At 37.9% G+C, this 17,675-nt stretch overlaps 1 protein-coding gene across 1 annotated transcript in view; it reads right to left on the bottom strand.

Annotated features, from left to right (window-relative positions):
- Positions 1 to 2,441: 2,441 nt before the first annotated feature.
- The window catches only part of KMT5B (lysine methyltransferase 5B), a 51,055-nt gene continuing 35,821 nt past the window's right edge, over positions 2,442 to 17,675 (bottom strand). Inside the window, exons 5-10 of the mRNA XM_077818190.1 lie at positions 16,518 to 16,627; positions 14,880 to 15,046; positions 14,221 to 14,240; positions 13,945 to 14,081; positions 10,878 to 11,074; positions 2,442 to 5,126 (exon numbers count right to left, since the gene is read on the bottom strand). Of these exons, the coding sequence (XP_077674316.1) occupies positions 3,655 to 5,126; positions 10,878 to 11,074; positions 13,945 to 14,081; positions 14,221 to 14,240; positions 14,880 to 15,046; positions 16,518 to 16,627 (2,103 nt within the window). The 3' untranslated portion in view covers positions 2,442 to 3,654. The remainder of the gene's footprint in view (positions 5,127 to 10,877; positions 11,075 to 13,944; positions 14,082 to 14,220; positions 14,241 to 14,879; positions 15,047 to 16,517; positions 16,628 to 17,675) is intronic.

The raw sequence follows: 17,675 nt of genomic DNA, 5'->3' as shown, positions 1-17,675 counted from the left end.
AAAGTAACACTGTCTGGCTATAGCAAACTCTCAGAATGTGCTTTTTAGGCTTTGCTCAACTGCACAGCACCGTGGTGGGCTCTAGTAACTGGCTTTGAGTCATACTGCATGAAATCAGAAAACAGCCTGTCCACCTCCATCCTAGTGGAGACATTTCTCTTCTGGCCTTGCAAATGTTATGCGAAACGCAACATGCAGCAATGACAGTAAGAATATTTGGCTTGCTGAGATTGGTATCCACCAGACCTTTGGTATGCCACTGGCATACTCCATGGTCATCCTGCACCTTCTCAGGAGATAGTTAAATCTTTCATTGTTGCAGTCCAGGTTCCTGATGTATGGCTTCATGAGCCATGGAGGGGTAGGTTGGGTCCCTGATAATATCAACCCCACCAAACTGAATATGCTGTTCTGGGAAATGTGTCCCTGCTTGCAGCTTTTCCAAAAGTCTGTATTCCTAAAGATGTGAGCATCATACACCTTTCTTGACCATCCAATGTTAATGTCAGTAAGGTATCCAGGGTGATCCTCCAATGCTTGCATAACTATGGGAAAATATCCCTTTTCTCTTTATGTATTGGAGACAAGGTGGGGAGGGGAAGGATCATCCATTTAATTGAATACGTCTATTTCCCTCAAGTTGCCAGAGTCACAATCCTGTGCAGCAGGACATGCTGAATGCCCTGGCACACCTGGAGGATAGCCACCTCAATACAGATTTCCCCCCACACCAAACTGCCCATCAGCCAACAATATTTGTTTGATTTGCAGCTGTTATCTCCACTGTCATTCATTCATGTCTACGTACTCCTCACTATTCAGTTTCCCTAATGCATGGTTGGCTGCTGTGGCATTGCTATGGTTCCATAAAAAGGAAACAATTACCCTGTCTCTGAAACAGGCAACAGAACTCTGCCGATCTGTTCAGCATCCATATTTCTGATGCTGAATTAGCAGAGAGATTGAAAACCAGCACAAAAAAGTAAATGATGGGATGGACCAGAGGATACTACCGGAATTAAAAGAGGATGGGAGAGCACCAAAAGAGGTAGATCATAGCATGGGACAGAAGGAAGTGTGGAAATTTGATCCCAAACTCCACAATTCCTGAGAAGAGTGCTGATGTCCCACAGTATCCTTCCACATTTTTCCTCAAGATAATGTGCTGGATGGCAGTGCAGGGGACACTGGCAACACTACCCACAGTGCTGCATGTCTTTTGCCTATACAACCTGAGACTGTATGAGGACACAATGCACCAACAAAGGCAGCCAAGATTCAACACACTGTGCCAAAATAGCTATACTGGTAGCTGTATGCCAACAAAACTTTTGCCAGTAAAACTTTCTAGTGTAGACAAACGCTTAGTAATCCCATTTTTACAATAGCCTTACCATAATGACACAATCTTATTCTCATACAATGTTAAAAATTGAATGCAAAATAGTTTATCGTAGCTGACTTATTAGTCAGTACAGTACTTACCACAGTTTACTACTTAATCTCAAGAACCAGGAATCCAATGCCTTAGCTACTGGAGGCTGGGCATTACATAAGGCATATCCACTTCTGTGATTCTATTATCTGTTCCACTTAACACACTGCCTGATCATGTAGCTCTTGGAGAGTTTAAATTCTCAAACATGGCAAGGAGGATAGAGTATGCAGCAAATACTCATGAAGGGCTAAACATTAATCTGGGCCAATGTCTAACTCTGAGAATAGATGATGGGAAACAAAAGAAGAAACTGATATTCTACTGTTTCATTTGCAATCTACTGAAAATAAATTATGACTCCAAACTATTTTGAAGAGTTAATTTGAAAAAAGACTTTGTTTTCCTGAAGACTGGAAGCTAGCAAAAACCAGCTACAAGATGATCATCTACTGTGCAAATTTACCCACCCACCTCTGCTAACGCCCCTAAAATTGTGCTCTGCAGCCACTTTGTCACTCCAGCTGGCTTTTCTGTGCAGACACTGGAATGTGTGTTTAACGGGAACATTTCACGCATCTTCAATGTTTCAGTTGTATGGATTAAGTTGATCCACTAAACATGTTCTTATAATCTATTCTGATTTCCCCATGTCTCTAGAAACTAAAGCACCCTAACAAACCACATTTGTCAGAATCTTCATCCACTGTTTAGTAAAACAACTTGTATGACACAGAACATACAAAAAACTGCCACTTAACTCAAATTGAAGACATTTCAAAAGATCTATGTGCTAAAATAAATAGTTCATCTGTTAAAATTTATAGATCATTTCCATTTCCTCCCCCCCTTCACCCCCAAGGGCTGTTCCTGTTCCTAATGGCCTTATATAAAAAACAAAACCCTGAAACTCTTTAAAAAAAAAAAAAGATCAGTACTGTTATAACATATCCAGAGTGAAATCTTAAAATATAAACTAAATAAAAGCAAAGAATTCCCACTGATGCAGAGTTTAAAACTAGGTTTATAATTTCCTATTTTATTGGCATGAATGTAATTCTAAACTTAAAAACCCTTCTGGTAAGTTATCTCAATTTCTTATGACAAAATTTCTCACAACACACAAGTATTTACAACATATACATATTTTTTCAGTCCTTTACACTGGATTTCAAAAAGACAAACATTTGTATAGGTTACCACAGAACAAAAGCTGTGACTTAGGTTTTTTTTAATTTCATAAAACTATCATAAGTTAAAGTGAATAGATTTCTTTAAATTCCTTGTAGCATTTTACAAGTGCAACAGAAAACTATGAAGAACCAATTTAGGATAGCTGCAGTTCATTGGATAAATGTTGCCTGTTGTAATCACATTGTTTCACAGCAAATTCTTGAAAAAATAAGCACCAATCATTCTTGCAAAGAACAATTTTTATCTAAAAGTATTGAAAAAAGTGTTAAATACAAGGTGTTTAATTTACATAACAAGCAATAAATACACCATATCCAAACTTTTATTCTGCATACTGCTACCCTTGTACATATAATGTACTAAAAAGTCAGCAAACTGTCAACACCTTTTTATTTCTTTTTTTTTCTTTTTTTAAAGAAATCAATTTGACTTCCAACCAACGGTTTGCTACTATAACAAAGGCCACAAACAGTACGTCTGGGACAGCATACAGTGTTAAAACTGACAAACTTCAAGGGGGGAAAACATCTAGCAAAGAAATTGAAAAGCCGTAGATCATTGCTGGTGATATTAACATATACTAGAAAACTTTAATATGCTGCTACTATGATTTTTTTAAATTATTGTTTAGTCAGATATTGTAAGAGCAAACTAATGCTCTTATAGGTTAAAAATAATTGTGTAGCCACATTATTGTGTTCTCATTGTCCTGCATGGAAAGTTTTGATGTCATTTTATAATTTTGCTTGAGCCTTTATTTTACAACAGAGCATTACCTCTTACTCTAACTCAGAATTGCACATAAAGAGGCTATTAAAAAGTACAATAAAAATCTGCACAAATCAGACTTAAGAAGAGTCAGTATGCTGTACACTTTCTACAATATTATGTTGATAAGTGAATAAACAATAAAGAAGTGCTGTTACTAAAATTTTCAGAAAGTTCTTCAGTTGAGGAATAATTGAATGGAATTTTTTTTTTTTTGTTTAAAAATGGACATCCTGGTCAGTTTAAGACCTATAAGCTTATGCATTGAGCCTCAAAGACTGATCTTCTCTTCTTCTAGAAGAAATATCAATGTCTATTGAATCCTTGCCAACTATAAGCCTTAATCGCTTAGCTGGAGGAAGAGGAATAAAATCATCTTCAAATTCATCATCATAGTCCTCCTCCTCCTCCTCTTCCTCTTCTGATGAAGATTCATCTGCAGTTTCCTCCTCATACTGACTGTAATCATCCACTTCCATTCTTGACTCCAAGAGAGAGAGCGTATCACTACAACACATGCCATTTTCATGAAGGTCCTCAGAGTATGTCCCCCTGTTTTCTTCGTCTCGTTTTAGTTGTATCTTTAATTTTGTTGAACTGTTGCCTGATCCTGAGTTAAATCCATTATTTAGCTTTGCTACATACAAGTTATTGTCTTTTTCATGGTCTTTACTTAATTTGATGCTTATTTTTGAAGAATTTATTCCATCATTTTCTTGGTCGTTTGCCTTGCTGCTGCTATCGTGACGCCTACGCAGGGTCAGTTTGGGAATCCCAGAACTATTTTCAAGGATTAATTGTGCATCATACCTTGTGATTCGTCTTTTCTTTTTACTTTTAGCAGTTCTAAAGCTGTCCTTTGCTTTGAAATTGTCAGATGTAACAATGGAGCAGCCACCAGACATAGGAATACCGTCCTTATATCCGAGGGCCATATCCACTACATTACTCCTTTCTCCATGTTCTGAATGAGAACTAATCAAATTTGGTACTTCATCTTTGCCAGGTGGATTATGTGTAGGATCAGCTTCTTCTATATTTGCAGATGATTTCACAAGTTTTCCTTGTCGTGATTTCTTTCTGGACATGCCCACATCATTTTTCTGGTATCTGACCTCCCCTTTATGTGATGTTCCATGAATCAGTTCATTTTCATGTATCACATGAGACTGCTGCGGTAAGATATCAGATCGAGTCCCCGTCAAGTTGTTTCTATAGGTATCCAACATATTTGGTTCAAGCTTTATGTCAGAGGTCTCCTTCAAATTCATCCTTGTTCTCATTGACCTCCTGGTTATGTATGTGCAGGGTGATATTTCACCATGCTCATGAGCACCTTTCACAGAATTCAGTTTATATTCTCTTGCTGCATGTCTTGTTAAGCATCCACTAGAGACTGCAACTTTAGCTGGTCCCTCTATTTCTTTATCCTTTTTAATAGGTAAATTTTTATATAGCACTACTTTAGGCTCTTTGAGAACTAAATTTCCCATTTCAAGCTTTCTAGAGGCATTCTTTTGCTCTAGCCTTTTGCACTGATTTCTCAACTTTATCTTTGAAAGTAAAGGCTTTGCAGGCTTTTTCAGTCTCTTTGGTACCCTGGAATTATTTATATGAGTTAGTTTAGATGAGGTAGAATTTGATGAAGCTGGAATTCTTGACATAGACTGTCTTGTTAATGCTCTACTCTTGCTGTTCTTTTTTACACCAATTGAAGATTTTCTGTTAGCTGCAAAATAAAAATAAAGAGTTAAAAATTATTTTTTTAAAAAGACAAGTTAATTATCTGGCCTTTTGCCAGTACTGTTTAACTTTTTACTTAAAAATTAAGAACACTTAATATTAATATAAATTTATAAAAATCAAATTTAAGTCAATGTAACATCATATAGTTTTCGAGCAGAAGAGAAGAGAAGTGATTCAGACCCCAAGGTACTGCCTTACAGTTACCAAAATACATCTAAATTCCAGATTCTGGTGACCCTGCACCAAAAGAGCTTATTTGTATTGTTTCTTGATGGCGTTACAGAAATCATCTTTGCATGTCACTGTCAAGTTTTGCTCTACATTCTTCAAGCACAGGAGAGGATCGAAGCTCTGTGTTCCCCCACCCTTTTGCTAGGGAGCTCAAATGACCACCCTTTTTTTTTTTTTTTTTTTAAATGGTTTTGGCTCCCATCTCCTTCTCAGGTGCCACACTGTCTGTATCCTATACTTGCGTGAGCATGAAGGGATCGGTCTGCCTAAGGACAACATTTCTGAAGCGCTGTATTTACACATACTCTATGATGGCAGACACCACAGGTTTTTGGATTTCCTGCCTTTTCTTTGTACTTTGATTTTTCGTAACAGGGAACCATTTAAGGAAGTTAACAGGAACAGTGCTGCTATGACATCCCAGGAGCAAGTGGGAGCAAGTGGAACCTAAATGTTTTAAGCAATTTGATATCTGCTTGCTAGCCAAGTCAAACTATTTAGCAATTTATGTCTCATTTTAGAAAATAAAGGTAGATATGACCGCTTACTGTTACATGAAGAGGATCTTTCTAGTACTTCACTGAATAAAAATCCTTCTGAATTTCTTTTGAGAGTATCAGCTTTCTGCATTTATTTCAGACTAAAAACTGAATTGACCAGTCACTTTACTGATAGCAACTAGGTATATTATTGTCAAATTCTAGAATAGGATTGATGGTTTCTGGAGACATGAGAAACTGTCCCTAAAGAAAAATGACCATCAGTCTACATAATATAGACTCAAGTTATCTATTAATTTGAATACCGTTTTTCCTACATAAGTCTGTGAATGTGTAATTCCATGGGCAAGTCAGTGATAGAAAGGTAAGGAAGATGAAATTTGATTAATGAAAAATCAGATTAATAAATTTCAATGGCATCACCCCCTGCAGCATTGCTGGGGAGGATTCACTGTTCCCCAGCTCCCAACTCCATATTCTTCAGTTGGTGGAAATTCTGATAATACAATAGTGTCAAAAATGGGTTGAGTTGGGTGTCATTCGAAAGCACTTTCTCCCATGAACACAATGGTACCAAATGTGACAAATCTAAAACAATTATGTAGGTATATGAGGAATTATGTAGGTATACATAGAGGAAATGTTTAAAAATAACTTTTAAAAAAATGTACATTAACACAGGCATATCAAACATGCAGCGCTCACAGTTAAATTGTGGCTCTTGACTGACTAATGTGTTATCAGTCAATGCTCAGAACAGGAGGATACCTGATTGATTTTGTTAATGTTACAGATTCTGATAAATGGAAAGGGTGCTTCAAGTTGATTTGCCATCATCAGCAAAAAAAAAAAAAAAAAAAAAGTGGTTCAGAGGTATTGATTATCGGCTTTGTTCATTATGCCAAAAGACCTAATGAGGCACTGGTTAAGACATCAGCATCCAGCCAGATATTCCTGGAATCCATCTGCAAACAGTATGCACACAAATTACGTAACACACAGATAATTTATTACAAAACACTTTTTGCTTTGGTATTGATCATTTTTAGGTATCAGTGGTGAGACAAAGAGTACCTACCGACTGGTAGCTGAACTTTTGGAGAATACAACCATGGAAGACCTGGTTAAACACAATGCTCGGTGGCACCTTACATGCAATAAGAAGTGCATTCATAAACTGAATTTGGCAAGGTTGGAGAGGAAGTACATCAAGCACCAGAAAAATAGTTGAAAATGCCTGGACAAGTGCCAGCTGTGGGCAAGACTAGCCTTATACTGGGTCCCATTGCATGCGTTTCAAGAAGTACACCTGTTTGTTTCGTAGTAAGCCAGATGCCCAAAGGCATCTAGTGAGAAGTTTCAGTTTTAGCACATAAGAAACTATGAAGCAGTCACTCATAGCAAGAACATTGCATGGGAAGTAAAGTGGGTGCATGAGAGAGACCATGCAAACGACACTGCAAAATCACATTAAGAGGTACACCAAGAATGAACTGTACACTTGTATTCTGTGTTGTGACTGAATATATTTGAAAATGTAGAAAAAATATTTATAATAAGTTTAAATTGCTATTCTATTTTGTTTAATGGTATGATTAAAACTGCGCTTGTGATTTTTTTAAATCTTGTGATTAAAAAAATAATCATTTGACAGCCATAAAATATACATCTGAGGAGCTGAATCAAAACGTGTCATGACACTAGACATGGGCCTTTACAGTCCTGTTCATCAGCTAATAATGTCCCATGATGATCTCTGTGGGCAGTGGATTCTGTGTCCTGACAAAACACACACATTCTTCACAGTAATATGTACGATCAGCTCCTTTGCTGATTGCACTGGTATTCCGAAGATCTGGGTGATTTTGTATAGTGACAGTACTCTGAACCAAATTCTTGCAGGGAAAAAGCAGAAATGCGCTATGGATGAATAGACCCAAACACTTGTCGTCCTTCAAAAATGCTACTTAGATGTCTTCTTTGAAAAGCACACTAATGTGTTTGAAATGGATTCCCGAAGGGTACAGGATTTGCGAGACCAGTTCCACAAACCCAGTGTATATTCTGCTCTCAACAACCTATTGTGCGGGATGGAGAGCAGCAATATCACAGATCAAGCAGTTTGATCAGCTGAATAGGTGACAAAGCCAACTTTCATGATGGTGTGGTGATACATGAAGATGGTTGAATCTTCGTTGCTCTTTATTTGATTTGTCAGGTCTGCTAATTGGAATTTGCACCTAGCAGCACTGGAAGACTTCATGAAATACTTCTTTGCTTTAGATTTATCCAACTATTCTGCGATGAATGCTTGGTACCTCACTGAAAGAAGAAGTTTAAAAAAGTCTGACCCTCACATATGGGATACATTTCAAAAAGGAAATTGGGTGTTAAAAGGTCGCCAGTTCCCTTCTGTGCACTTGGTTCAGACAAAGCCCTAGAACACAAAAACAGAGCAATGAAAGTCACTGGGGAGTTGGTGGGCATAACACAGCATCCAAGTGCTCTTTCCCAGTTTTTCCTGACAACACCAGAATGCCATCGAATTTCTAACAAAACATTAAGCAGAAACATTAACATTCTCCAGAAGTGATCAAGCACCATCTAAACTCATTAGGTGCTGTTAAATACCAAGAAGGGGCAATTTTATAGCTACAGGAGAGCTTACTCACCTTGGCAACCCATTCACATGATATACTGGAGCTCACTAATATCATGATGAAAGCAGTCTTCAGTGATGAGATCTCAGCATGATGTTGATATATGAGAGACTTTGGGAAAGTACAAGTTCTCCAGCGTACAACAACAGATATTCAAATGTGATGGAACAACACACATGTGCCAGGTGAAAAGCAAATTAATGCACATCTCACATGGTCTTCCTAAGCAATGACCTACTGACATGCCCAGTACCTCATAAGAGCAGAGGCCTTTCACTGTAGCAATCAGATGGTATGGTTGAGGTACAAAGTCTTGACAAACCAGAAATAATTAATACCTGCCAAGATTTATCCATTATGAGGCTAGAGAAAAGACTGGACCTATGACAAAATCCACCTCATGTCTGACAGGTACGCAGAGGAATAATTTAAAAATATTACCACAAAGAAGAGACTCCATGATATTGCACCTATCCAATACAAATTCACTGACTATGAACATCTCCAACTCACAATGAAGAAGCCCATACTCACATGAAGGATGGGGCTAACTACATACGTTGCAGGAAAAATGCTGCAGAACGCAAAGAATTACTCAAAGAATTTCTTTGTCACATGGCGTAATGAAGCTGCTTCCTTGCACTGTTCAGTGGAGTTTCTCTGTAGTTCCCATGAGGAAGCTGACACTAAAATTATCTTGCATGCCATCAATGCCACAGAGAGATAATACTAAGCTCCAGATTTTGGCACAAGACAGTTGTTCTAATACTCTCCGAGACACAGTACCCAAGACTTCCGCAGGATTCTGTAAGATTCTGTTTCTGCGCCTGCTGTTTGGGAGCAGAATCACTGTATGTCCCTTAGAGATGTGTTTCTATCACTCAGCCCATTAAAAGCCAGGTACTGCCAGGTTTCCACACCTGCTCAGAATGTGACACTACTGGAAAGGTATTTGATTCAGCCTTCAAATACTCTCTCCTTGCTCTAAAAGAACTTGAAATGGCTGAGACAGTCACAGATGAGATCATAAATGACCTGGAGCTGTTCACATGCTGAGTTTACCACTTGAAGATCAACATTACAACACTTGCAGAGCCATGTTGGTGGATGTTTTCCAAAAAGCAGACAAATAGAGAAAAATTGCCACCGACAAGGGGTGCATTTATACCTGCTAACAGGAGGGCAAATCATCAAACAGTGGAATGGCTCTAGGATGATCAAGCTTATCCAAAACTGCCCAACCCTATTGGGCACGGATGAGTCTTGAAGGATGGACTGAAATGCTCCCAAATCAATCATTCAGCTAATCAAATGCTTGTGTGCATAGACCTGATGCTTGTCACCCTGCAAATGTTTGGCTAGCAACCTGCCTTGTACAGAAGTGTTGGAGAGCAGCACGGATGAGGATCAGTATGACGTGTCCAACAGCAGTGCCCTAGATGGAGATGACACTGATGATGCCTTTGATGAATAAATGTTTTCAGTTCAACATGTCAAGGCTAATTTCCCTAGGATTATCACAGATCAATGCATCCCTGCATTAAATTTTAAAAAGTTGATTTTTAAACATTTTTGCAAATATCTATCTACATTTTTGTTCTAGGTTTGTCATATTTGGTACCACTGTGTTAGTGGGAGAAAGGGCTTTTGAATGATACCCAACATGGCCCATTTCCAACGACATATCATCATCAAAATGGTCAAACTAACTGGAGGACCTGGGAGCTGGGATGGACGAGGAACAAGTCCCCACTGCCTTGCCGCAGAGCGTGACACACTGAAATTATGATTCTGTAGATTTTTATGAATCAAATGATACCCCTCCCTTATCATTCTATCACTAACTTGCCCACCGAATCAGATTTTATGCTTAGATAATACTTAGTCCTGGCTTGAGTACAGGAGACTACGCTAGAAGACCTCTCAAGGTTCCTTCCAATCTTACGATTCTATACTCCCAGACTAATAATGTGGGTTTCGTTACCTGCTTGAAGTTCTCTTACTCATGATCACTCATATTTCCTGAAATGTACTACTATATGTGGCATTTTGAAGCTGAGTAAATACATACAGGCATACTAAGACATTTTGTACTGTGGTACGCTTTGAAACAGGAGACCTATAGAAAATTGTGGGTACAAATACAATCTTTATTTCTTAATCTTTTTTTTAATATATATTATATTTATATAAATAAATAAATAAATAAATAAATAAATAAATAAATAAAAAGCCTATATGTTATTGTGTCTCATCAACATAAGACAGGAACTCCACTGAAGTGAGAATTTTCTAATATTAAGAAAACAAAGCCTTTTATAAAAAAGTTTTCCCTTTGCTTACTTGCATTAGCTTTTTCCTGAGTGGTATCTGCATCAGTGTTAGAGCTGACAGACTGGCTGTCTGAGTTTTTGCTGCTGTCACCCAACTTTTTAAGCCTGTTTAAACGTTTATCTGTTTCTCTCAGTCCATATTTGCTATTGATCACAGGAGTAGGTGCTGGAAGTCCCACTCTTGATTTAAAAGCACCAGTTCCACGTCTATAAAAGAGAACAATACATATTAACAACTCGATATAGTAGTAAGGATGTTTGATGGCATATAACATTTGAATCCCAGGTATATTTAGAGAAGGTAAGTTGATGCAACTGTTCCCAGTTTTTTGGTATTTTGTGGGCCATTCTGCTATTGATATTGTAAAGAATTTGTATGTATATTTCACTTCCAATTAGAGATGAAAAGAAACTGGCATCTAATTACTGAGAGAATAGATACTTGTCTTTTGCAATTATCTTTTCCTTTTTTTAAAGAGAGTAATTATCTATTAAAACCTGTTTCAATACCATTTGCATAATCCAACTTGTATAAAATGATAATTAAGTACAGAAGTTCAAACGGTATTTGCTATTAATCCTGTTATGAAAATTTCAATGAGAATTAACATTTTCCCCTCACATCTGCCTTTTGGGGGGAAAAAAAAAAGACAACTGGAACTGTAGCATTTGTTATTTTCAAAGTGATATCAGGAACAATTACGAAGTAGTTAATGATGGTATTCTCAAAATTATGATTGTCCCTTTCAACCTTTGTATCTTTCTTCCCTTCAGATGGATAAAAACTCAATTGATTTATTCATCAAACCCTTACTGTTGGCCAAAGAGAGAGAAGTTGTCCCAAGAAGTCTGGAAGGGGATGGAGATTTACCAGAGCCTTCAGGCTTCCTACTTTAGGTCTCATGTCACCATCACTGTCCATGCAGCAGAAAATGGTAGAGACTCCCTTTTGTACCCTTAAGAGTTAGAAGACAACCTCACTTGGGGATCCAGTGTAATAGTTGTATCAAACAAATCATAATAATTAAGAGTACAAGAGACAACTGAGATGAGAAATAAAACCTTGGTCTCTCATGCATTGTTGTGCTAAACACTAGGCCAACCCAGTGCTTTTTAGTTAAATTAACTGGTGCTACTTTGATGGAGAATATTAAGTGTCCTATTAAATTCTGCAAATCAGAGAGACTGACTGAGCTATTAGGCTTCACGCAGAAGGACGGGTCAGCTGCTCTGCCACCTGATGGAACTGTGCTTGAGAAAGATACGATTTTTCTTTTGCTCTGCACTTGTAAGAGCACCACTTACAGACTCCACTTCCCTGGTTATCTACTCTGGCCAGCATGAAGGATTCTGAGCGGAGCTTCTTCCCATTCTCCACTCATTTGATCACATGCGGAAACAAAGGAAGAAGCCACTATGACCAGAGCAGCAACCTGAGCAGCCAATACCAGGCTAAACAGGAGAGCAAGGGCAGAGTGCATCTGAATAAGAATTAGAGACAATCCAGCTCTAAATTTCTATGCACTTTCCAGCATCTTGGTTTACATGTCAAAACCAATTCAATAGCTTTTTAGCAAAAAGGTGAAAAGGAAACTAAATTCCACCAGACCTTCCAAACATTTAATAATTTAAACTTGGATACTTACCATTTCCAAAAAACTAGAAGATTATAATCAATAGATTGCATAGTAATAGTAAAGAGGTAAAGATTCAGACAGTGCAGGTAACCAGTATTCCCTGGAGTCCCTCAAATCATTATGAGCATCAAGGAACAGAGTATCTCTCTCATTCATATATACAATTTTTACACATAGACACATGCACACACCCATATGAGGGTGCGCTCTCCTGTATATACCTGGAGTGTGCATGTATGTTCGTGTATACATACAGACATGCACACACACAAATGTGTATAGCTTACAAGACCAGTATAGTTTTTCCAATAGTCTATCCAAAAAGGCTCTTAAAAGGATGTGTCAACATGGCAGCCACGGTTTGAAAGGCAACTTGTGCAGACATACTTGCGCTAGCTGCACTCTAACTAGCTCACTAAAAACACAGACTGCAGAGGCCTGGAATCACCACCAGCTTCGTAAGTGAGCATGTGAGGGGGGAGGGGAAGACGGGTGTCAGATGAGCCCCCGCAGCCTGTGCCATGGCATCCTCACTTCTATTTTTAGTGACCTAGAATACAGCTAGTGCAGTTATGTCTACACACAGTACCATTCAACTCCCCAGCTGCAATACAGATACATGCCCCGGCCATGCTTCCCCCAACCCCCCAAAAACCAAAATAAATCAATCTAGATAAAGTTCCCAGGATGGTACTGGAGCGGTCTCTCCTATGTCCAGATTTTTTTTTTTTTTTTAAATGGAAATTTCGTTGGGTAGAAGACAGAATGAAGACAAAAGGGAGATCTCTTGAAATTCTCTAGATGGATGCAGTAAGAAGTTCAGTAGGGACAGTCTGGATAAAAAAAATAAAAATGCAGCCAACTTGCCTCTGTTACTATGAAACGAGCTGGTGTAAACAGCAGTAACACCAAATCAGATGTCTATGTTTAAAATACACAAATTCTATCAACTATACAGACTGTAAGAGGTACTACTCCCATTCTCACCAAAAAGCAGGACGTTTGAGCAACAAAAACTGAGTGAAACGGTCTTACAGGGTTGTCCCCCATTTTCAGTGATAACCCTGAAAATGAGGACATTAGTTCACAGCAGAATTGTGAGAATTCTCATAATATTAGATGGCTAGGAGGTTGCTAATGCTGTTTTTCTGTCCAACACATGCACATTTTAGTATCCAATAAATTTTTGAAGTCTGCACAGTTCTATTTTTTGGGGAGGGGGAGAAACAGAGGAACTGAGCTATGAATAAATTTTGGTAAATATAGTCATAAAATTTGACAATTAAAAACAAACATTTTAAGAACAAAACATGATTATACTATACACCTACAACTCTTGAATAGCACTTGCCCTTCAGCTTCACAACATGCATGTTATGTGGGCATCCAATAGGCCCACATACCTTCTTATAGCTTATTGTTTACGTTGTCAACACATACCTTTCACAGGTGTAACATTCGCAGTATTCATTATTTTCTCCAAAAAAACCATCCCCGTAGTAACAAGAAATTTCTTCACCAGGTTCAATATCCCTTAGAGCTTTCACACATGCTGTATCTCGACCAGTTGATACAAACTAAGAGAAAACAGATAACCATTAAGGTTAATTTGGGTGTCTGAATACAAAACAAGTAAATGCATATTTAAGGGACATGCTTTGGGCAGGATTTGGTGGGGGTTTTTTTGTTTTGTTTTTTTTTAAGTTTCATGCTTACCTTACAGTTAGGTCTGCAATCTGAAAAAGGTCCAAAAGATAAAGTCAATTAACTGTTGATAAGACCTGAAACATGAATAGTTATAGATATCTAAAGTAAGGTTTTGCTCTGACTTCAACATCTGCTAGAATCTCAACTAAATACTTGAGGATATGTTATTCAACAAGAATGATTTATATACAAGCGGACATCTTAAACAGCTTTAATACAGTTTCGTTCCTAAGCTCTTTATGTTAGGGAGATTGAAAAAAAAACTCCGCTAGGAAATACACATCCCTTACATTCCTGTGCCCAACTCTGAGGAGATTCTCTGAACACTGCCATGCAGTAGGGATTTGGGGAGGGTTGAGATCTGCTGTTATGCAGATTCAGCAGCCATTCCCCTGCATGTATGCTGGGGAGAAGCGGATGGGAGGAAGGAAAAAGAACCCTTTCCATAGCTTCCAATTAATTTCCCAGTGCACAGCTCAGCAGCTGACCAGGATTTAGGCCTTAAACTAATAAAGTATTCCAGATTATGTTAACTATATTTCAGATCCATAATTCAGAGTGAATCCAAGCAGCATTTCCACTTTGAGGCTGCATGGCATAGCTTACACATAGGAACATTTAAATGGAATACCTTTTGTAGTCTTATACTTTCTATCCTTGTTGCTTACCATGGTTGATAAACGCAGCAGGACCAAGCCATAGCTGAGCACAGTTTTTCCGTGTGGAATACATGACACTGAAGTCATTCTCTCCGTGTCTGAGCAGCATGTTCTCTTCTATTTCTGATAGCTCAGCAATACAACCCACCAGTAATTCTATTTTGTCATTTCGTTTCCTAAGTGTTAAAAAATTAAAGATAGAAGTTCTAACAATTACAAAACAAGTAACAAAAACATTCCAAAATCTTTCTTCACCAAAAAATAGTTCTGAAAGATAGAAAATGCTTTTAAAACTGCTTAAGGTCTTAAACAACTAGCAGAATACACAGATAACACTAAAAAACTTTTTTTTTTTTCTGTTAAGACTTTAGTTCAGGGATCTGTGTGTCCCCTGCAAGAGTTAATTCTTTACACTGCTTTACACATTAGTAGTGTCAATTAACACAAGAAAATCTGATACTTGAACTCAAGTTCTAGCAGTTAAATTAGAAAAAAAAAATCTTATGTTAATATATTTGTAATTTTTATATTTATTCATGCAATCTGTCAGCAAATGTGGATCTTAAACTATTGACTGTATTTAATTGAAAAGCATTTCTGTTCACATCTAAAAGGTTGCATTCCAAAACATTTTTAAAGAGGCGTTTATCTTTGCTGAATAGGGATGGATTACTCAGATGCTTAAAACAAATGCTAAGTCTAAGTGATAATGGCACTTAAAATGCATAAATTATGTAGATAAAAAATATTTTATATTCATTTGAGACATATAAAATGTTGTATGTGCTTATGATTTACAAACAGAAAACTGGAGTGACAGAAGTGGGGACAGCGTCAGGGTACTGGAGAAAAGTTCTGGGGCCAAAGCCTGCAGCAGCGTTACAGGGGAAGGATCCTTGCTCAGGTCAATGGATTTTAACATAATCACAACTGGCACTGTTTCCGCGCTCTTCCCAATGTTAGCGAAGGCAACAGCAAAAAGTTGATGCTGAAGCATACACAGACCTCAGCACGGACGAGAGCAATACTAAGGCTTCATCTATGCTTGCCTGCCTATTCTGCACTGAAAAGTTAATGGCAGACAGACTGAAAGTTGGTGCCCTATCCTCCCCAACTTTGCTGATATTAAGTGGAGTGAGGAACCTTACTGGCACTCTGTCTCTCTTGATTCTTCCACTTTTCCCTCTGGAGAGAGAATGTATCAGAAGGCATTCCTGAAAGGAGAAGCCCATTTTTCCAACTGTAAAAAATGTTAACTCTTTTTTCTGACACAGCTACAGCAAATCTGGCTATGTCTGAATCTTGACATGGGCATGTTCCTCACTGAGGACTAATGCTTGTTTTTTTTTTTTAATTAATTAATTTTGACAGGATAGGATTATTCCAAAATTGTGTATAGAACATGTGGCAACACAAAACATTAAATCTACAAAGTTCACACTTTGATGCATTATAAGTATGTGATTAATTTATTGCGTGGTGATTGGCTTAAAGAACCTGCAAGCTCTGAAAAATTGCGAACTTAAATTTCCACATTTACTGGCTGTAGTTTTAACTCCAACTCTTTTATTGCATTTACACAGGTTTTACATTTATTTTAAAAATGTGGATATAAACAATGACTTAATTTACAGTTACAATGCTTACCACTCTTTTGTTGCAACAATTTTGGCTCCATTTTGCTCTGAAGAATACCGATTGCAAGGCAAGATCTCAAATCCGCTGTCAGTTGCAAACATTCGTAAATAAATAAATACCTGAATGGGAATGACAAAGAAGACAGAGTACTGCTGTATTAAATGCATGCAAAAAAAGTAATGAAAACTTCTGTATCTTACGAGTCAGAAATGTCCCTTTACAGTATTTGTTGCCTTTTGTTTGTGGACGTTCTGGATTACGGATTTTAATTGCACATATTACCATAGAGAGATGTATTTAATCCACCCAAGTTTGAAAGATTTGTAGATACACATCAATACCCTCCACACACTTTAGTGTCTTAAATATATAGGGGTACCTCAGGCTGCAACAAAGACAAATTGGGAGGATAAAGTTCAATTTTTTATTAGGAACGTCTTATGGGAGTCAAAACTTCTTAAGAGGAACAGAAAGCTATGTTTAGCCTTTGAGAACAGCCTCATTGTTTCTTTAAGGTAGAGTCTAGCTTTTCAGTCAACAGGCCAGATAGAGATACTACCCACAAGAGGAAGAGAAGACTAGCTACTAGATTTTTTTGACTCCTGGGTCAGTTCTATGGGAGATGTTCTATTTGTCAGTTTTATCCAAAGGAAGCTTGTATAGCTTGTCAGACACTCTGGGAAAGGAGAGTTTGTAATATGGCTCCTTCCGTGCTTTACTATTTTTGCCAGATTTTGAGGACAGAAAACAATTCCATCTTTTTGGTTTTAACTCAAAAATATTTCCCTCTCTCTGGTCAGAGCTTTCTCCTCCTTGGGTTCCTTAGTCTCCCTAATCTAGTTTAGTCAGTGCTTCAACATCGGTCCCAATGAGATCTGGAAAACCTTAGATTTCTCCAGAGGCGGCAATGGCTTCTTTTTCCAAGAAAGAGACATTCAATTGTTTGCCCTACCCCTTTGTATTCTGCAATTTGGTTTGCAAGAGGATACACGTGGAAATCCTCCAGAGAATGTGAGGAAGGGAGCAACACCAGGAACTCCCAAAATGGTCTTGTCTAACCAATTATAGACCTTTAGGATAGAACTCCAGGCCTCCAGAAAAGGAATGACAAGACCTATGGCCATGGGACCAGGGGGCTTTAACTTCCTGAAATACCTCTTCAGAATG

The sequence above is a fragment of the Eretmochelys imbricata genome, chromosome 6, assembly GCF_965152235.1.
Source record: "Eretmochelys imbricata isolate rEreImb1 chromosome 6, rEreImb1.hap1, whole genome shotgun sequence".
Taxonomy (NCBI): domain Eukaryota; kingdom Metazoa; phylum Chordata; order Testudines; family Cheloniidae; genus Eretmochelys; species Eretmochelys imbricata.
Note: the sequence above shows the minus strand (reverse complement) of the source record. Positions and strands in the feature narration are given on the sequence as shown.